This window comes from Arachis hypogaea, chromosome 15 (assembly GCF_003086295.3).
Source record: "Arachis hypogaea cultivar Tifrunner chromosome 15, arahy.Tifrunner.gnm2.J5K5, whole genome shotgun sequence".
NCBI lineage: Eukaryota > Viridiplantae > Streptophyta > Magnoliopsida > Fabales > Fabaceae > Arachis > Arachis hypogaea.
In genome coordinates, this window is record NC_092050.1 from 150,692,841 (window position 1) to 150,714,382 (window position 21,542).

The 21,542-nt window shown below is 31.3% G+C and overlaps 3 protein-coding genes across 5 annotated transcripts; 1 reads left to right on the top strand and 2 right to left on the bottom strand.

Annotated features, from left to right (window-relative positions):
• Positions 1-4,568: 4,568 nt before the first annotated feature.
• LOC112751312 (probable LRR receptor-like serine/threonine-protein kinase At4g29180) lies at positions 4,569-9,169 on the bottom strand. Of its 2 annotated transcripts, none has more exons than XM_025800398.3 (12): positions 8,916-9,169; positions 7,482-8,516; positions 7,262-7,400; positions 7,078-7,149; positions 6,917-6,988; positions 6,735-6,815; positions 6,477-6,619; positions 6,071-6,297; positions 5,837-5,963; positions 5,693-5,755; positions 5,288-5,513; positions 4,569-5,151 (listed from the first exon to the last, which is right to left on the bottom strand). In XM_025800398.3, the coding sequence occupies exons 1-12, from the start codon at positions 9,010-9,012 to the stop codon at positions 4,722-4,724; spliced, it is 2,712 nt and encodes a 903-aa protein (XP_025656183.1). In that variant the 5' UTR covers positions 9,013-9,169; the 3' UTR covers positions 4,569-4,721. The 2 variants fall into 2 exon arrangements, with proteins under 2 accessions (XP_025656183.1, XP_072073332.1); XM_072217231.1 differs by having other exon boundaries at positions 8,899-9,131.
• Positions 9,170-13,739: 4,570 nt separating this feature from the next.
• LOC112751313 (meiotic nuclear division protein 1 homolog) lies at positions 13,740-16,238 on the top strand. Its single transcript, XM_025800400.3, has 10 exons — positions 13,740-13,911; positions 14,241-14,321; positions 14,445-14,561; positions 14,682-14,720; positions 14,822-14,929; positions 15,014-15,076; positions 15,167-15,218; positions 15,346-15,390; positions 15,574-15,653; positions 15,872-16,238. The coding sequence occupies exons 1-10, from the start codon at positions 13,909-13,911 to the stop codon at positions 15,938-15,940; spliced, it is 657 nt and encodes a 218-aa protein (XP_025656185.1). The 5' UTR covers positions 13,740-13,908; the 3' UTR covers positions 15,941-16,238.
• Positions 16,239-17,094: 856 nt separating this feature from the next.
• Positions 17,095-18,579, bottom strand: LOC112751314 (large ribosomal subunit protein eL31). 2 transcript variants are annotated; one of them, XM_025800403.3, is made up of 3 exons: positions 18,332-18,579; positions 18,124-18,244; positions 17,095-17,529 (listed from the first exon to the last, which is right to left on the bottom strand). In XM_025800403.3, the coding sequence occupies exons 2-3, from the start codon at positions 18,204-18,206 to the stop codon at positions 17,250-17,252; spliced, it is 363 nt and encodes a 120-aa protein (XP_025656188.1). In that variant the 5' UTR covers positions 18,207-18,244; positions 18,332-18,579; the 3' UTR covers positions 17,095-17,249. The 2 variants fall into 2 exon arrangements, with proteins under 2 accessions (XP_025656188.1, XP_025656187.1); XM_025800402.3 differs by having other exon boundaries at positions 18,124-18,230; positions 18,332-18,575.
• Between the last annotated feature and the right edge of the window lie 2,963 nt (positions 18,580-21,542).

Genomic DNA, 21,542 nt, shown 5'->3' on the forward strand with positions numbered 1-21,542 from the left:
TCTATTGGGTCTGCTCTTTATGTTCCACTTGATTTGCAATCTTTTGTGGCTCTGCACCTAGGTAAGGAGAATTGAAGATGCTAGAAGCCTAGAAACCTTTTCAGTCTGTAAATTGTTTCATTGCATGTTATGAATTTTCTCTTCAATTTTTCTTTTAAAATAAAATAAATTGTTTGTTCTCCTGTGTCTTGTGATAATCTTAGGTTGAAGAGTGAATCTAGAATGTTTTAGAAGTTTTAATTTATTTTTATAATATTTAAATGATTAAATATTTGATTTTATATATATATATATATATATATTATTTTTTTTTGAAAATATTAAGAATTATTTTATTTAGAAATTAGAGTATGAACCAAGACTTTTGATTATATTTTTATTTTATTTTATTCAACAGATAGATATCCTCTTGGCCAAGACATAAAAAAAGAGTACATAGATTTTTTATTAGATTGAGTATCCAGGATACCAATATCTCATTTATGGTATAGATGAAGGTGAAGCATGGGTATGGTGTGTTGAAGTAATAAACAATTCCAACCATATTATATAAAACAAGTTAAAATTATACATATATTTATATTAATTATTAATGGTTGATTTAAATATTGAAATAATATTTTTATAAACCATTATGCTCATCTTAATAGGGGTTTGTGATGAAGCTAATGTATTGAGAGATGGAGGGCTGAGATTTGGTTTTGACTATATAGAAGAAATGACTATGACTATGAGTGTGACTAGGTACTGGGTCCTCATCCTCATCTTGGTGGTAACCCATCTTGATACGAAAGATAATAACTTGTTCGGCGTTTTCCCCTTTTGAGTTTTGTCTATTTGCAAAAGGGTTTCTATACCCTGATGTAGTGTGATGTAACACTTGGATCCCCCCATTCACTATTCTGCTATTCTTTTTCATTACTTGTTTTAGGGGAAAACATTATTCTATAAAAGGGTTATCACTATAGTATGTACTTAGGTTTATGTGTGCATTCAATTTTAAATTAAGATTAACATCAATCAACAAGTAACAAGGTTGAACAAGTCGTGTGTGTGATTGATAAAGATGAATTATTAGCAACATTGAATGGTCATTGTAATTTTGCATGAATAGTTGGGTTGAAAAATAAGGCCATATAGCAATCTTAGGTCTATCATAGTGAAATGGACTTTGGGGGGAACATTACAAATACACACATGGATGGTTAATGCAAGATTGCCACGTATGTTTTTGGATTGTTGTTTGTGTTGGCGGTTGTGAGGAACAAACAAAAATCATTATCTTTAATTGATATGAAAGGTATCGTTTTTTTCCCCTTTCTTTCTTGCCCCATTGTGGCAGTTCCAATTTGAGGACACAGGGTCCTTGTGTGCATTTAGTTTTGCTTGTCTTTTATGCCGTCAAACGTTATTCAATAATTACATGCCTACTTATGTAAGATTCTGTGTTCAACTTCTTGTGCTTGAATTGAATTCTATTGTTTCACAATTTTTATGAAATGGTGTGTTAATATGTTTCAGGGTAGTAATGGTATTTTGCTTCTTATAGGAAGAAATTGTATTCTATTTCGTTGCCCATGTCACAATTCTAATTGGAAAAGTAAAATATGAAAAGCAATTATACAACTCTGTATATCTGTTGTCATACTCAGTAGAAAAGTAACGTTTCGAGAAACAATATTATCTTATATATATCATTGTCACGCAGCAGCATAAATATTTTTCTAATCTAGCTTTTCTGTTCATTTAATAAAGTGTTGAAATAGTGAAATTGCAATATGGTCCATCAAAACATGATTGACTAAGAAAATGGGTTTCATTGCTGGGTGAGTTGTTAGCTTAGGAAGGTTAACCCAAGGCAATATAAAGAAGCTTAATTAACAAATCAATTGCTAACAAATGGGTGATCGAACTAATCAAATTATTAGGTCATTGGTTTAATTAATGGATTATTAATTGAATCGGTCTCACATAAATAAAAAGATTAAATAATTAAAATTTAAAATTAAAATTTAAAATATATATATTTACTAATATTTTAAAAATTCAAATCATTCTAAAATAATATGAAACAGGAATAATAAGTATTTTATTATTTTTATATTAAAATAACTATTATTTTTAAATTTTAATAATTTATTAATTAGTTTATATTTATTATATTATTATATATTACATACATTTATTAAAAAAATAATATTAATAAATATTATATAATTATAAAAAAAATGAGTTTATAACTAAGACTAAAATATATTAAATAAAAATAAATTATTTAATGATATATATATATATATATATTATAATTTACATATGGATGCCTCCTTCTTTGAGAAGAGTGGTTTCAACCCCATATCAAGTATTTTGGAATTTAATTTTAAATTCCAAAATCAGAAGCGCGGATCATGAAGGATCGTATGGTACACACATGTTGGGATACGGTGGACTTGCAAACTGTTGATGCGTCGTAGGTTTACCCTCATCTCCAACCGAATGGTTTAGTCGGACCGATCTTTATAGATTTGATCGGTTTTTGTCGGTTCACTCTAGTTTTGACCGATTGGTACCAATTTTTTTTATTTTAAAGGGCCCTAGCTTTAGACCGGACCGATGTAAGGTCCAATTCTCCGATTTTCCAGTCAAACCATTGGTTTGGTCCGGTTTTAACATCTTTAAATATTTAAAGAAAGCCTTATTCTCATCCGAAGGTCTAATGACCAATTTTTAAAAGTACACAAAATGTCCAATTTTTCCAAGCAAGAGAGCTCTGTTAGTCTGTTGTGATGGTTAATGTTTTTATTTATTTTTATTTTTCACATTTTTTATGACAGCCTTTTAGGTTTTAGGGCACTTAACGAAAAGAACCTCAACGATGCAGTTACATATTGTACGGAGGTCACTATCAAAGTTCCCTAGAACATCCTAAGCTTTGTAGCATCCCCAAGTTGACGGAAGACTGTTGGTTGTGTGCCAACAAGTTTGGCATTTGATTTATTTCTTTTTATTTATTTTTATGTGAAATGGATTATTAAATCAGGAGACAAGATCGACGAATTTGTGGTAGAAATTTGGAGATAAGATGCTGATTGAATTGACTATTAAACCACTACAGATATTGTTAACACACCTTAATTTATTTATATTATTTCATAGCATACAATATCTTTTTAGTGTGTCTTTGGCCTTATCCCAAAAGACAGAATCTTAGGACCAGTCTTTTTGGCTTGGATTTTATGTGCCTTCCTAGTTTATAATTATAATCATATATCATTCTCTTGGGTTTTCTTTAGAGGTAATAATATTCCACTTTGATTTATGAATTATGATTGTTTGTGTTCCGGTTAAGATATTTTCAATTTCAAGTTTTAAGGGGAATTTAGTAGATAAATGAAAATTATACAAATTTTATCAAATATTCATGAAAATGAATATCTTGCGTTTGGTTTATTTATTAGAAGTTAAAACAGATGCTACAGTAAAAATTATAAAAAAAAAATTTAAATGGATAAATGAGTCATTATTTAGTTCCATCAATATTATTATCTTCATTTATTCACCAAATTCTTTTATAATTATTTCAATTAACAGTAACACTCAGAATTTCACTAGTCAGAAAGATTGTTAAAGCTTCTTACAATTTTTTTTTTGTCCACACTACACACATTCATCACATACACACACACTAAAAAGTCTGTTACATTCTATTTTTGGGATTTGAACCTGATGCAGTTAGATAAGAAGTTTGCCCTGACCAAAGCTTCTTACACTTGTTTTCTGGGGTATTCAAAAGAGTTGCATTTTTTGGGCCTAAACTTTTCAAACTTTGGGTCGTCGGTTACAACTTTGGGCTAATTTAGGCCCAGAAGTGCTCCGGATTCAGACATCAAACCGGATCAATGTACCATGACAAAATTGAGAATTCACTTACACAAAAAAAAAAAAAACTTGAGAATTCACCAAAGAAAAACAAAATGTATTGAACTGAGCACTTTAAAGCTACAACTAGCAAGACAAAAACAAAAAAAAAAAAGCTACAACTAGTAAACCAACTTGGATTGGTTCAGTAATCAACCCACTCGTCCGCTTAAGTAAGTATCGGAATTAAAAACCCGCCTTGTACATGCAGTAACGCAGACCCTTGAAGAGTTGAAAACTTGAAATGTTGACTGTGATATAAGAACTCTTGATATGCATGGGTTTGATACACAATAAAAATGGCATGTTTTTACGGCATTTGAATAAGTAGTTATTTCATTAAGTAGTTTTAGTTTTTACAGAAGATATTATTTTGGCATTAATATTCTTTAATAATTAATACTTTTTTTTTTTGGTTTTCTTAATAAGTAGGTAAAGAAACAGTAAGCATTATTAGAACTTGAAAAAAGAGAGGAACAAGAAGTGGTAAAACATGACCAAAATCGAAATAAAGAGAAAGACAACAACAAAGTCATGAAGGTGGTTTGTGTTTGTGTAAGTGCTTTTATAAAAGCATGCAAATTTTGTGATTTCTCTAAAGCCATAAACTAAGAATTTGAATAATCAGAGGTGAAAAGAGGGCCATGGTCACCTGAAGAAAATGCCTCACTCAAGAGCTACCTTGAGAAACATGCCACTGAATTAATAATCATGGATTTGGTTCTTAATTTGAAAGAAAAAATCATGATATATGCAGTAATTCATTAGTACAACAATTGAAGAAGCTTTAGGAATGCTTAATTACACTATCTTGGGAAAGGGTAGGTGATTGATTCACTATCCATGGAATATGCTTCAGATGAACTATAAAGTTCACTATACACATTTCTTGGCACCATAATTGTTTCACTAGGCCTAGGCAATTCCATCTTCAAACACTGCTTTAATTCTGATAACACAACACTCATTGTAGGCCTCTGAATGGAGGTTGATGCAGTGCATGATATTGCTATTCCTAATGCTTTCCATGCAGCATTTTCATCATATTGCCCTTGCAGCCTTGAATCCAATACTCTGCTCAAATCTTTACTTTCAAGCTCTGGCCTTAACCAATCAAGAATGTGCATTCGCTGCTCGCCTTTTAATACGGCCGGCTGCCCCGTGATTAGTTCCAATAGAACAATTCCAAAGCTGTAGATGTCACTCTTCTCATTCAAGTTCCTCAATTTGTAGTATCTGAATAAATGGAACAATGTAGTTTGTGTTACTTAGGAAACTAAATTCCATGATAAGAGAAAATAAACAATAGTTCTGTTATTTTTTCTCATGTACTAGTTTTCTGAGATTAGAGTTGTGATTCTTAGGGACTTACTCTGGATCAAGGTAACCAGTGGTTCCCATGACTGCTGATTCTGTATTTTTGTTATCATTCTGATGGACTGCTGATACTTCTACATTTTGTTTTTCATTGCGAAACACCCTAGAGAGGCCGAAATCGGCTATCTTCGCTTCTAAGTCTTCGTTTAAAAGAATGTTAGCCGACTTGACATCTCTGTGTATTATAGGTGGCTTGCATCCATGGTGTAGGTAATCCAATCCTTCAAGTCAAAAGACATTCTTCATCAATCATCACTACAGAATTGCAAAATTATATAATCCTAGCAACATAACCATGGATAAAAAAATCATATATACCAAAAGAAGAAGCAATTAAACTGGTTTAAATGATGTTAGTAAAATAGGACAATATGAAAGCAAAAATTGAAGGTAGACATACCCTCTGCAGCATCAATCGCTATCTGAATTCGCCTTTCCCAGCTCAAGTTTTGTGAGTTTCTAACTGCAACCATGATATTAAGTAATTCCGTAAAGCTATACAACAAAGAAATAAGGTGCAATCTAAAGCATTGTAAGGGTCTACCTGAGAGATAATCTTTTAGGTTGCCATTCGCCATGTACTCATATATGAGTGCCATTTTATTATCATCATCACAGTAACCAATGAATGATACCAAATTTTTGTGATGAACAGTCATCAAGAGCTCAGCCTGCAAGCCATGATTTTAGTTTCTTTCTTTTTTGATGCTTCCCATGTTGAATTGAATAACATTTCCATTGAACTTATGTTGTGTATAAAGTACTAATTAGTAATTACCTCGGTCTGAAATTCCTTTGGGCCCTGTGATGATGATGATGGAGAAAACACCTTAACTGCAACTTGGTTGCCATTTTTTGTCTTACCAATATACACAGTTCCAAATCCTCCTTTCCCAATGACCATTTTGAAGTTTTCCGTGATCTCTAAGACCTCGACATAGGTATATTGCCAGTTCCTTGACGCTACGGTTCTTACTTCATTGATGGGCTTGCTCATCTCCTCATCTTAGTTCACGAAGAAATAAAGTAGGTTATTAAAGCTATATAGAGCTTAGCTTAAAAAAATTAATCTTGTTGGTTAAGCAAAAGTGTGGTTATTGTTTGCAACTTGTGAACTTCCTATCTAGTCTTCAGTTTTTGAGAGGAATATGGAAGTGGTTAGATTCATTAAATCTAGAATATACCTGAGTTATTAGTTCTCATAAACTTCCAAATCAAGATGAAAACAACCAATAGAGCTAAAACCGATGATAATGAGGCGACTATGGGAACAACAACCTTTTTGTTCTTTTTGTCACCCCAGGCGCATCGATTTTGATCATCCACCCTGAAAATGGTGAAAACAAAATGCTCAGATCCTCCAGTATACATCTTCAAATGCTTCATACATACATAACACCTTGGCTCCTATTAGTTTTAAGGCAAATATAGCAGGAACTTACTTCATTGTTAGTAATCCAGCCCTTGATCTTTCTTCAAGAGTATTAGTGACAGAACCTGATAATTTGTTACCTTGTAAGTTCCTACAAATATTTTCATTTTTTCTTGCATCAGCCATTTAACAAGTTATCATTATATATAAGGTGCTGAGGACTAAACCAGCATCAGTCACTGAAAGACTTACAAATATTTAAGGAATCTCAGTTCTTCTAAAAACCGAGGGACTGTTCCGGTTAAGCTGTTGTTAGATAAATCCCTATGTTCAAGATAATGTAGCTTCTATTCAGTAACGCAAAAAATATGCTAAGCATATTACATTCTCATTTTTTCAAGATGTGTACTTACAATGATTCCAGCAAAGAGAGATTGGCAATGGAAGGAGCTATTATTCCACTCAAACCACTTGAGCTTAGATTCCTATCAAAACAATATGTTCTTTACTAAGTATATATACCATGAATTGGAGTTTAAGTTCTAGCCAAAATATGAAATAAGGAACATGGTATGCAGAAAGCTAGAGAGTAATCACAGTGATATAATTTGGCGAGGAAGCGAAGCGCTGTAGTTGCATCTTATGCCCTCCCAAGAGTAGTTCCTTGGCTCACAAGGATCGCCCACCCAATTTCTTTGAACTCCATATCTTTCTTTGGTGTCCACCATAGCATCAACTGTGTATAAATAAAAACTAAATTTACTTTAAGAATAATCACAAAATAAGAAAACATTTGAGATGCACTTTCACATCATACCATCTTGTTCAAGTGTTGGAATTGTGTCTTGCTCTCTTACAACATAAATCTCAACCGCATTAAGAATAGGTGGAAGGGTTGAATCTTTTGTCTTCTGTATAGAAACATGATGTTCATTCGCCACCAATGGTTTCGAATTAGAAACAACAGTTGCATATAAGTAGCGTGGAACTAAAGGTTCAAACAAGGGAGATCCATTCCAAGATATATTAAACTTCCTCAACTGTGTTTTCTGAAGCTGATCCAATTCAGCAAAGTACAAGTAGACATAAAACTTTGAATTCGGTTTATCTGGGGTCCAAGAAAGTTCCAAAGCATCGCTGTTATTCCTAGGCCTAGCAGCATTCTTCATGACTTCAAACGGTGCTCTATAACCATTAGCATTGACATTGATTTCTGAAGAAGTTTTTACAGAATCCCAAGAGGGGGAATCATAAGGGGACCAAATTCTATCATAGACGTCATCTTGATATCTTCCGCTTGCATTGATCATTGAACCAATGTCCCATCTTTTGAAAAGTAACAAAGAAGAAGATTCACCAAACTCTGCATTATAAATAGGACTATAAATAGGCCTAAGTTCCAATGCTGAGATAAAAGGAGTTCCTTTTCCCTTATTTACAAGACAAACATTAGTAACATCTGATTCTGCCATGCTGATAATTTCCAATACAACTTCCTCTGAAGCATCTCTAAATGTCACCGATGACCAGAAATTGACGCCGACATAAAGATCGAATTCAGGGAGATTGTTTTCGCCGTCGTAGTTTCCATACAAGAAGGAAGCCCTGATAAAATGTAAATTCCCTTTTCTTCCAGCTATTAAGCCATAACAGTTCCTCACTCCTTGAGGGAAACTTCTGAGATCAGAGAGTGGCTCTGGCAAATTGGGATTTTTCGGGTATGCATATTCAGTGGAAATGTTTTTGTTAACACCAGTTTGTATATAAGATCCATCACTGCTATACTTTATATTTGTTACATCATCTGTGTATGAAAGATTCTCAGGACTACCACAATCAATGCTTATGAACCCTAAAATCAGAAAGACAAAGCAGATTAAGAAACTGAAAAACACAAGCACCCCAATTGACATGCATGCAAAAATCTGAGATATGAAAGCCTTCAAAGTAAAACCATGAAATGCTCCTAGACCACATTTTATACATATAAGAGCAGCATGGTGCACAAGCATTCCACCTTAACGCAAGGTTCAGGAAAGTGCTGCACCAAAGGGTGTAATGTAGGCAGCTTAACCTGATAATTACATCAGTTGGCTGATTTCATGGCTTGAATCGCACTGAAAGTTATTTTATACAGTATTCCAAGATGATGAACAAGAACAAAGATCATAGAACACAAACATGTCCAATAATAGTGTTGCAGAAAGAGTAAAATTTAGTCTCACTCTAATTACATTGTTATGACGCTAACCTGTTTGTTGTTGTGCCTGAATGAAGATTGCAAGAGCAACACTACAAAGCATCCACAATAAGAAGAATGTTGAGGAATTGGCCATGTTTCTGGACATAGAATAGAAAATAAGCCTTGTGATGCTGGTAAATGAACAAATTATGTATATATTGGTCAATGTTGTGCAGTCAAGTCAAATAAGATAGCTAGCTAATTGGTTTTAATTAACTAATGAACGAACTACTAATTTTGTTTTTGACCTTTAATGAACTAAAGTATTAAAATGGTTGTGATTGAATAAGAACAGTGAGAGTAGCGTTAAGTCAAACACTGGGAACCATTTTAGTTGCAAGTTGGCAACTTGGATGTGAGTTGCTAGTTTTGAACAAAACCAGCCCCTGAAATGCTGAAAACCAAGATGTAATAAGCGAATTAAAACCCATTTTGGCGCTGAAATTTTCGATCGGCTTGAATTTCGACCTATAAATTTATAGTTATCCAATTAACACCTTAAATATTGGATAGTGTCCCATGTTTATCCCTGTAGCTATCTGCGTTAACGAAGATCTAATGTGGCACGTTAAGTTGACAGAGTTTATATCCACGTGGTACTCAGCTTGCGAGAATAAATGTGTGATGAGTGAATAATGTGGCAAAAGTTGAATGAACTCAATTTACAGCCCTCTTTTCTCAATACGTTCGAGACTTTGATGGAGAAATTGAATTCGTTCAACTTTTGTCACATCATTCACTCGTCACACATTTATTCTGATAAATTGGATATCACGTGAATATACACTTTGTTAACTTAACGTGCCACATCATATCTCTATTAATAGGGATAGCTACATAGACAAATATAGAACACGATTCAATATTTGGGGGTGTTAATTGAGTAACTATAAATTTGAGGTAAAAAATTTCATGGCTAAAATGAATTTCAACTCTATAATAAGCACTAAAATTTTATGTAAGTTAACAATAATGGAGTATTGGCATTTCATTTTTAATGTTGTAAAATTTAAAGATATTGGAAATCCTCTATGAATATTATTTCAATAAAAGAATTAAGAAAACAACTACAACATGAATATTATTGTTTACAAAATTTTTTATTTGTAATTTTAATGCCCCAACAACGATGTATTTTAAATTTATACTTAATTGGATACACGTGTAAAATAAATTAATTTTTTTATTAGTATAATATTTTAGAGTTATTCATAAAAGATAAGAATGAGTGATTTTGTATTTTTTGCTGTTTTTGGAAGAGAAACAGAGAGAAAGAGACTGAAATTAAATTAAGTCTCTGCATTATGGTTAATGCAAAATGTATAATATTAAACTATTTCTTAATATTTTATTTAGTATAAGATAAATATGTATATGAAAAAAATATGTATCTTCGCTTTTTGAAGATATTAAAGAGATTAAATTAAAAAAATATTATTAAACTTTTATTTTTTTATTTCTAAAATTTTTAATATAATATATTTCTACTTTCTAGAAATAATAAATGAATTAAAATTTTGTATTCTAAGACTGAAATTTTCAATCTTTTATTACCAAATATAATATTAAATTTTAATCACTCAGTGTCCATTTTAATTTTTGAAAATAAATACTAATTTGATAGAAGACGCATTACATTTTTATTAGAGACATGCAAGTAATTCTTAAAAATTAAATTGCTAAGTTGGTATAATAATTTTTATGTGATTCAAAGATACAACAAATTAAAACTTGGTTTTTTATTAGATAAGGTGTCAGAAAAAGAGTACAACCAGACAGGGAAATGATTCTAATAAGTTAGTGAATAAAAATGAGAAAACCGATGAGAAAGGCATGTCTATCACCTACTTTTGATTCTTCATCCTGATTAAGGATAAAATAAGATTGATATAAAAAGTACTCTTAGCGATAACAAAAAAGGAGTTTAATTACGTAAAGCAATTGGAATGGACCCTAAAATTTCAGAAACCTGCTACTAAGTACTAACTATACGTAGAATTCAGCATTATTTTATCTTTATTATCAAATGGGTTTAATTAAGAAAGTTAGTAATTAGGACCTATGATCTAGAGTATGACGATAGAGTTGTCGGACGAGGAATTATGTCACCAACTTACCATTGACTTTTATATATATATATATATATATATATATATGTTTCTCTTTGTCATTTCATTTACAATAATAATGTTCAACATACACATTTTCTTAATTTCTTTCATTTCTAAATTTGTTAACAATAAGCACTGAGTTGTCAGACGAGGAATTATGTCACCAACTTACCATTGACTTATATATATATATATATATATGTTTCTCTTTGTCATTTCATTTACAATAATAATGTTCAACATACACATTTTCTTAATTTCTTTCATTTCTAAATTTGTTAACAATAAGCACTGATCATGTGTGTGCAAGTGTATTATAACTAGCTTCCTTTCAATTTTTTTTTTTTTAATTGATATCCAAATTTTATTTCCAAAAATTCAATTAGTTCATTTGGAGAAATCCGTTATGATTTTTCTTCCAACACAAAATTTTTAATCTTCTCAAGAAGTTGAACTTAGAGCAATGAAAAGAGAGACTTTAATTTGATCTTGGATATTTATCAAAATAATTAGAATTTGTAATTAAGAAAACAGCCTTATACTTAATTAGTTAATTAGCTATAGAATATAGAGGCTATAACATGTTAGTTAGATGTAAAATAAAATCAGTGAGCAAATTAAATTTATAAAATATATATAAAAAATAAATTAAAACATATATATATATATATATATATATATATATATATATATATATATATATATATATAACGACTAATTTTTTTGTTCAAATAACATTTTTATAGATCATTCTATCATCATTTTAACTGTTGTTAATCATTAAAATTATGTTCTCTCTCAAAATAATTGAAAAAGAATATTACAACATCCAATTAGAAATAACTGATTAGCTTTAAATACATATATAAATAAGAAATGGACTAAGAAAAATCTCAATACTAGATAAATTTAATTTAGATTTATAATATTATTCTTATTGATTTTCTTTAGTTTTTATGTATATCTTTTCTTTTTTTTTTTTTCTTCATTTAAATAGTAGCATAACTTTAGAGAAGTACTTTAATTTAATGCCTAAGTTGATATTAGTAAACTAGTAAATATTTTCTTTATGGTATTCTACACTACAATTAAGGAGTTGGTACTAATTTTCCCAGGGAAAAAAAAATGTAAAGGGCTTAAGGCGTTGATAATATGGGCAAAAAACACAATTAAGTCGAGGGAGGAAAGAAATTACATGAATTAGCCAAACTCAAAATTGATTGAATTAGAAAAACATGTAAATCGAACCAATGGAACTCGAATTATGATAGAACACGTGATGGATGTAATTCGAATCTATATGGTTCGAACTACAATTGAGCATAATTCGAACTAGATGAGTTCGAATTATTCAAGAAGACGACGTTTCATGTAATTCGAAGTAAGTTGGTTTGAATTACATGATGTACAGTTCGAATAATAATAATAATAATTTGAATAAAACCAATTCGAATAATAATAATAATAATAATAATAAGATTTTTTTTTGGTGACTATAATAATAATAAGATTTAAACATACTTTATTATATTAGGTTAGATAAAAATTAAACTATTTAAATAAATAATTCGGTGTCTAGAAGTCAAGTCTCAGAATAATTTTTTTGGGAATTATTTATCATATTATAAATTCATAATTATATAAGTATGTGAAAGATTTATTTTTTAAATTACGTTTTTAAATTAAATGGCTTTCAATATTATTAGATTGTGTTATTTTTAAATTGGTCAATTCATTTTATATTTATATATTGTAATTATTTATTTTGTAACGAGTATCACTAAAATTTTAATAACAATTATTAAATTAAACATTGTTACTATGAGTACTATAAAAGTTTATAATGTACTCGTTACTAACCTATCACATAATAAAAATTTTTAAACTTTATAAAATGTAATTTTTTTCATAGACTAGTATTATCGAACTAATTGAATTCGATTTAGCATTGGCTCCATGTAGATATAATGGTTGGTGTATTAAAATAATTACATGGATTAGATTTATGCTATAAAATTTACATTCAATTAAAAATTTTTATTATGTGATAGGTTAGTAACGAGTATATTACAAACTTTTATAGTACTCATAGTAACAATGTTTAATTTAATAATTGTTATTAAAATTTTAGTTGTACTCGTTATAAAATAAATAATTACAATATATAAATATAAAATGAATTGACCAATTTAAAAATAAAACAATCTAATAATATTGAAAGCCATTTAATTTAAAAAATAAATCCTTCACATACTTACATAATTGTGAATTTATAATATGATAAATAATCCCTAAAAAATTATTCTAAAACTTGACTTCTAGACACCAAATTATTTATTTAAATAGTTTAATTTTTATCTAACCTACTATAATAAAGTATGTTTAAACCTTATTATTATTATTATTATTATTATTATTATTGGTTTAATTCAAATCATCGTGTAATTCGAACCAACTTACTTCGAATTACATGAAACGTCGTCTTCTTGAGTAATTCGAACTCACCTAGTTCGAATTATGTTCCATTGTAGTTCGAACCATATAGATTCGAATTACATCCATCACGTGTTCCATCATAATTCGAGCTCTATTGGTTCGAATTACATGTTTTTCTAATTCGAACAAAACTGATTCGAATTATATAGTAATGTGCTTTGGCTGATTCGTGAATCAATTTTGAGTTTGGCTTATTCATGTCTTTCCTCTCTTGGCTTAATTGTGTTTTTTGCCCCGATAATAATTTGGTATCTCGTTTTTTTCCGCTAACTTAAAAATATAAAGCGCAAAATTTTACAAGCAATTTTCCCGCCAAAACCAGAGAACCGCAACTACGCACGAAACGCGTTTCCAGAATATTCTCCGTCACTCCTCCGCCACCGGACGCCGTCGGAATGGTAATTCGTTTTCCTCTCTCGCTGGAATGATTCCTCTGTTATCTTTGTTGATCTGCGTTTGCATCTTAATCGCTTGGATTCCTCCCCTTCGTTGTTTATGTTTTTGTTTTTCTGTTCGATTCTATTTGATGCCGTAATTTGGATTAGAGAAGGATCAAAATTAGGCCTAACGAGAAGCGAAACCTAAAATGGAACTTTTTTTTTTATTTTCCCCTTTTGGAGTTTCGAATTATTTGAGTTGGAGTGCTCTCTTTGTGTTTGTGAAAATGCCAGTTGTGGTGTTTGTGAAATTACAATTTGGTTGACGTGTTCTCATTGTGTTGCTGCAGTCGAAGAAAAGGGGTCTTTCATTGGAAGAGAAGCGCGAGAAGATGCTTGAAATCTTCTATGAGTCTCAAGACTTCTTCCTGGTTGGCATAAAATTCACACTTAGCTTGCACATTTTGATGTTAATCTGAATGAGTGTTGCTTTGATCATTTATTTCATTGCCAATTACTAAATAGTTTTGTTATCGTTGTTCTTGTTGTTTCAGCTTAAGGAGCTGGAGAAGATGGGTCCTAAGAAAGGTGTTATCACTCAGTCTGTGAAAGACGTTGTTCAAAGTTTAGTGGATGATGATCTTGTTTCCAAAGATAAGATAGGAACTTCTGTAAGTTTTGAAATCACTTAATGTTATGTATGCATTGCCATGGGAACATTGTCAAAGACACAAAATATGTTTCTTATTATTTATGCTTCTATAATGCATATTTATACTTTTGCCTATCAGGTATATTTCTGGAGTCTTCCTAGCTGTGCTGGAAATCAGGTGAAGTTCCAATTACCAGAGCTACAATGTCTTTGGCCATGTAATGTTTGATATGATTGTAAATGTCGCTGTAAAAGTAACCAAATAAACTCAATGCACAGCTTAGGAATGTGCGTAACAAACTCGACTCTGATCTACAAAGCAGTAAGAAGCGGCATGCTGAACTTGTTGACCAATGCGAGGCACTAAAGAAGGGGCGAGAGGAATCCGTGGGTTATAGTCTCTTCCCCACCTATATTCCAGTTAGTTCTACTTCTGTGTCATTGTATTTCTCTATGTTGAATGTGAAACAGGATGAACGAGCGGAGGCCCTAGCAGATCTCAAAGCAATTGAGCTGAAGCATAATGAGTTGAAGGTTGGATTATAGTTTATTAGTTGGTAATGTATATCATGGGTATAAAGTCTGTCTTATTTGTAACAGTCGAATATCTTTTAACTATTTCAGGATGAGTTGGCACAGTACAGAGATAATGATCCAGCTGCTTTTGAAGCAATGAGTTACGATATGCTTTTTTATTTTCTTTATATGTACAATACATTAACGTTTCAGAAGATTAATAATCTTCATACCTTGGTATACTTTGGAAGTTTGGACCCTGATGTTTCTGGTATTATTATTGGCAGAGGAAGCAATTGAAGTTGCTCATGCATCAGCCAACAGATGGACAGGTATTACCTTCCATGTTTAACTTTCTATTTTGTTTTATTTTAAAATTATTTTCTTATGTTTCTGTTTTCCTGCATGGTTTTGATTCTAGGATAGGAGGGAGAAATGGCATGTCTAGTATAATTAAATATCATACGGTGATGGCGATACATATATTTATTTGTTGTGCCCAATATTTTATGCAGATAACATTTTCACCCTGAGACAATGGTGTTCAAACAACTTCCCACAGGCTAAAGAGCAACTTGAAAACATGTACAGGGAGGTCAGTCATTTGATTTTACCTAATCATCAGCTAATTTGTTGGGACTTCTTTTGCTTCAAATATTTGTTTCAATTGAATGGAATGATATAGCTTGGTAACTGCAGCAAGCTTACCACATAAAATATCCTCCAGTGTGCCCCATCTTAAACATGCTTTGTTGTCATTGTCTTCTCCTGTTTGTTTTTCATTTCTGTTTCGCACCTTGCGTCTCCATGCAGGTTGGTATAACAGACGATTTTGACTATTTGGAGTTAGCTCCTCTTCCACTCAAAGAAGTTGCTGATTAATTACATAGCCTATCGAAATGCGTAGTTGTGCACTGCTGACTCCAGTGTTTCTCTCGAACACCGACAATTAGAATAAAATTTGATCAAGTATGCCAATGACATCCTCATTTATAGGGAAATGGTTTGTTATTTTCTTCTTTCTTGTTGTCTTGAACCAATGACCTCTCCAGAGACTTTTTGCTTCGAGATGCAACATATGTAATTTGCTTTCATCTTTTTCTACCTCTATTTTGTTTTCCCAACTTGACTGAGGTTGGTATTTCTCACTTTAAGGAGGATTTGCAGTGTGATTTATTGATGGTTTCTTTTTCTTAATAATCTATATTAGCCTTAGAAAATCTTATTTTTTAAGTAATTTTCTTAATTCTGAATTGGTGGTTACTTGCAATCCTAGAGCCTCCCAAATTTCATTTTTTCTACTTATTGCAATCTACCTTGCCAACAGCAGCTCATTCCCTTCTAAAATTGATCATACAAAGCTAGCTTTGTTCTTAACTGTAAATTTCCACCAGGGTTGTATGATATATTTCTCTGTAACTATCACTTAGTCAACTACCTTAACGATTTTATACTTTCAATGACAAGTCCATAGTTTTGTGTAATGCTCTTTGCTCTATATCATAATAATCAATTAAGTAGTCTAATAAGATGTCATTTTCCTTGCTCACTAATTAGTTTTTACCACTTGGCCACTTGGAAGTTGTTTAATTAACATGCTCCCAAAATTGTTATTTTTTATGTCTGATCCTTAATTGGTCTGTAGTGTCTTGGCATTCATGTTGCTTTGTACCCCAAAAAGAACTAAAATGAGGTGGCTTGCACCGTCATAATGCCACTTAAGAGTCTTCGAAAGCAAAGGTTTTACAATAAAGCATTTATAGTTTGATCATGTAAATTAATTTAAACAAAGTTAACTAAATCTAAAATAAGTACCAAAATAAAGGTTTTATCCCTGTGCTGTCTGTTGATGTGAATTTGGTTTATTTGCTGAATCCAGTAGTAATATAGCATTGTAGACTAGCCATATCCAACTGTATACAACAATACAATATAACACATCAATTTGATTCATAACTCTAGAACTTTAGGACATGCTTACCACATATTAGTCTCAACTAAATCGGTAGGGTAAAAAATAAATTAGAAGGCAACGGTTGCAATAAAATACTAAAGTAACATCATCATAAAACTTCAAACCACGTCTCAGCAACATCAGAATTAATTGGAAAAATCTAGAAAAGGCAAAATTTGATTGCAAAAGACAATAAAAAACTACATGTGTCCCTGGGTTTCAAACAGAAATGAAGAATCAATCCTCATCTTCAATGACCTTGGTGCCCAACCCCTTGATCTCTTCCTTGGGGATTTCAACAACAGTGACCAGTGAGTACAGCTCTTCCTTTGCATCTTCATCATCGTTCCTCTTGCGAGCAATGCGAACCCTAATCCTCCTTGGGACACTTCGGATACCCTGGCTCCAGACAAATTTGTTCAACTTCACATCTACTCTCACATCATTGGTCCCCATTGCTTTTTGGGCAAACTTCCTTATCTCCTTAATGGCATTGGGAGCCTTCTTCTTGAATGTGCTGTCCATACACAACGACAATCCAAGCAAAAACTAGTCATGTATCAGACATTGTCTTATTCAATAACATACATGAATTATGCCTCAATTACTAAATATTCATATAAACAAAATAAATAACAGCAAAAACTTTTATGATGTTACTCATTAATATATCAAATACACAACAGAAATTATGGATAGTGTTGATAATAAAAGAATAAAAACAGAAGCTAAAATCTAGAGTTATATGCTTAGGTAAAAACCATCTATCAATAATCAATATAGAGCATGGGCACAACAATTTTTGTATGAATAATCCATCCAGGTAATTGAAAAACAAACCATTTGGCTCCATATTATAAATCACCTTATGCTCCAACTGAAATTATTATGTTCAAACTTGAGTTCCTAATCATTCTTTTTCTTCGTATTATTTTTTTGCAGTTCCTAATCAATTTTATTCTACAACCACCGTAAACTGTAAGATCGTGAGAACATGTTTTGAGCTAAACATATGGGAAACACTAGGTAATTAGGGTTCAACATGATACACTGAAATAAAAGAAAAAAGAAAAAGAAAAACCAGATCTGAAATTGAGAAGAAATGGAATACCAGCCATGCAGGCGCTTGTGCAGATTGATGGTGTACTCTCTGGTAACCACCTCCTCCTTCCTACCTTTCGCCTTCTCCACCATTCTCGATCACCACGATTCACTTACCTACACAACAAACACTGATCCATCAATCACATTAAAAACCCTAACTTTATAAATTCAAATCCGAACTTCCAAAAATTTCTGCAAGATAGTAGTCGAGGTACCTTTGGTTCCAGAACTTTGAGAGGCAGCGTAGAAGCTGAAAGACGAAGGAGAGTGAATGAAGCTATCGCCCTATCATAACAAGAAGCTAAAACCCTAATCCTAATGGGCCGATCTCAATTATGGGCTTTAAGGCCTAATTTAATTTTGATAAAAACTGTTTTCAACTAAAATAGGCCAAACTGTCCAAAAATATTAAATATATGCCAGCAGACAAAATTTTGGGGCCATATCCCATTTTTTGTGGCTCACTAATTTTAGTTTTCAAAGTTTAACTTTTAGGTTGCGTTCACGTAGACACAAAATTGTATTTGACAAATGAGATAAGAACAAAGACATTATATCACGAGATATTGAATTAGTATATTTTGTATTTATCTTGATTGAAAGACAAAAACATAATTTTTTTTTTAATTATTCTTGTTAATTTTTTATAATTATATTTTTTATTATTATAATTTTTTTTACAATTTTGTTGAATAAAAAAATAAGAATAAATTAAATTTTTATAATTTGTTCTAATTTATCACCAAACAAAATATAAGTATATTAATTTTTGTGTCTCTTCTTTATATCTTATTCTTAGTATATTGTCTTATTTTATTCTTAGAACCAAACGCAACCTTAATTACAAGTCTTAACAAAGAAAAAACTCTTTTAATTACAAGTATCAACATCCCTGTCCAAGAAAAAAAAACAGAATAAGGTAATTTTATAATTAAAAATTGATTAATATTTGTTAATTAAAAGTTAATTTTCTATATGTATTCTATTAGAAACTCACCTATCCTTCTTTATCAGTGTTCTTGAATTTTGTCTTCAATTTTAATCAATGAAATATCGATTCTTCTCAAAAGTAAAGTAAAATAAAATAAAAGTTGAGTACTTATAAGTGCAACATCACGTTAAAGTCACATTCATTATAATAAATGTTAATGATAAAAATAAAAAATTAAACGATAAGAAAAGAATGAGAAGACAATGAGAAGACACATAAGAAAAGAAAAAAAAAAAATTTATTTATAAAAATAACGTATTATCAGCTTGCTGTCAGTTTGTGATATGTGATTTGTGAATTGGGTTTGTTTGTGGGCCCCACATCATGCAGAACCAGCCAACCATTGCCGTCCATTGCAATTTACAACGGTTCAATAATCTTTCAAATTTTAAGAAACCCTAAACCAAAGAATAAATAAAATAAATTAAAACTCGTGTTTAAATTTTAGGTCGTTGATTTCAGTTCAATTGATTAATAAAAAATCAAGTAAAATTCAAATCGGTTGAATCCAGTTGTGCATATGATATTGGACCAATCACTCAAAACACAACCATGTGGCACACTGGCACCAAAACAAATCAAACCACGAATATTCTTAGGTATTTATGTTTTACAAATTATGATTATTATGATGATGCATTATTTTCACTAAAATTTTGTTAAATAAAGACTATGATAATTAATTGTACTTATGAATATTTGATTTTGATAATCTAACGTTTTGGAAATTTCAAAAAACCCAATCTGATTCATGATTGGTTGGACCTCGATTCTCTCTACACAAAAACAGCTAGACTGTGTAACGTGCAGGAAATAAGAGCCGTACACGTGGCATAAATCAACGGCTAGTAGTGAGTAGCTATATAATTAGCCAGAGTGGCTACTTCATTGCCAAAGATTCTCCCAACCCAAAAGAAAACAAACCAAACCAAACCACCTTTGCTCTTTGGTCTTTGCTGTCTCTAATTCTCTCCCTTATAAACCATCTCATTCTTCATTTCCTCATTCAACTAAGTTTCACTCTCTTCTCTTCTCTTCTCTTGCTTCTAATTCAATTCATTTCATTACAATGGAGGTCTTGAGAGTTCAGCTTTTTGTTGTATCCATGGTGGCTCTTGCTTTTGCCTATTTGGCTCCTTCCATTGATGCTCAACCTCTTGCTCCTGCCCCAGCTCCAACTAGTGATGGTACATTTTAATTATATATACTATATGTTTTTTTTTAATTATTATAATATCGTTTGATTCATGTAACGGATACACCTGCTATTTGAATTCTACGCAGGTATATCTGTGGACCAAGGAGTTGCCTATGTGCTAATGTTGTTGGCTTTGGTTCTTACATACATAATTCATTAGGCTTTTGCAAAATTCGGAAGGCCTAATTAATTAATCGGATCGGATTGGATTGGATTCATCAATTGACTATGGATATTTTTTTGGGCTATTTTTTAATTTTTGTTTATACTTAGCTCCCTTGTCTGTATTTAATTGTTTGCAGTCTATTCTTTGAATGAAACTTATTTGATATTGGTGGGGGTGTGTCACATTCACTTTCTCTCCTCTAGTGTATATTTTTGCCATTAATTCTTGGTTCCACTTTTATTCCACATTATGAATTGTAGAAAAGTTTAGTCCCATTGAAAAAAAATGAAAGTGAGTCAGAATCTCTTCAAGGGATTTGGTAGGGGAAGGGGGGTGGTGGGGGTGTGTGGAATAGTAATAAACAGCTTTTGCTTTTGCCTTTTTTTTTCTTCTGGTTCCTTTTTTTCAATTTAGTAATGAAGAATAGTTTTACAACCTGTTCTCCACAAAACAACTTGCAAGTTGCAATGCTCAATTCGCTTTCACAAAACAAATAGCAATACAGATTAGCTTATGTTTAGGTTGTAACAAAAGATGAATTTGCAATAATGTCTTCTCAAAGAATTGACATAAAAGTTAACTTAACGTGCTATAGGGACGTCTCTTTTCCTGGATAAATTGGATTAGTTTTTATGTTTAGACTTTTACTTAATAACAAAAAGGAAAATATAAACATTAAAGTCCAATTTGAATGGCACATAAATAGCAAAATACAAATGCTTCGTCAACAACTTGTTCAGTTGTTTGTATATAATATAATATAATTCATATATAACTTGAAAATGGATTCTCTTTCACATGCTTTTTAGTCTCACTTAAATTTTATATGATGCCAAATACTATACAAGACTAGTTTAATGCTCAATAATATTAGTCTCTCAATTACCAACATTTTGATAAACTAATCTTGGGCCCCTTTTTTAAATTTAGGAGACTAGTACAATCCTGATATGAATTTCCACCTTTAAATTTTGATTTTGAGATATACACTGATTGAACTGAAGGAAGATTAATCTTGAGAGTAATCTTGAAAGACACTTTTATGTTCAATTCTTGTCACCTTCATGTATA

What these genes read in the sequence shown, in the direction of transcription:
- LOC112751312 (XM_025800398.3), bottom strand. Translation starts at nt 9,012, where the DNA reads ATGTCCAGAAACATGGCCAATTCCTCAACATTCTTCTTATTGTGGATG. An exon ending in TCCAACACTTGAACAAGATG is followed by an intron (nt 7,401 to 7,481) that starts GTATGATGTGAA and finishes ATTTATACACAG; the next exon opens with TTGATGCTATGGTGGACACC. An exon ending in CCTCGCCAAATTATATCACT is followed by an intron (nt 7,150 to 7,261) that starts GTGATTACTCTC and finishes TTGTTTTGATAG; the next exon opens with GAATCTAAGCTCAAGTGGTT.
- LOC112751314 (XM_025800403.3), bottom strand. Translation starts at nt 18,206, where the DNA reads ATGGTGGAGAAGGCGAAAGGTAGGAAGGAGGAGGTGGTTACCAGAGAG. An exon ending in CACAAGCGCCTGCATGGCTG is followed by an intron (nt 17,530 to 18,123) that starts GTATTCCATTTC and finishes GTGTATGGACAG; the next exon opens with CACATTCAAGAAGAAGGCTC.
- LOC112751313 (XM_025800400.3), top strand. An exon ending in AGTCTCAAGACTTCTTCCTG is followed by an intron (nt 14,322 to 14,444) that starts GTTGGCATAAAA and finishes TTGTTGTTTCAG; the next exon opens with CTTAAGGAGCTGGAGAAGAT. An exon ending in AGCTGCTTTTGAAGCAATGA is followed by an intron (nt 15,219 to 15,345) that starts GTTACGATATGC and finishes TATTATTGGCAG; the next exon opens with AGGAAGCAATTGAAGTTGCT.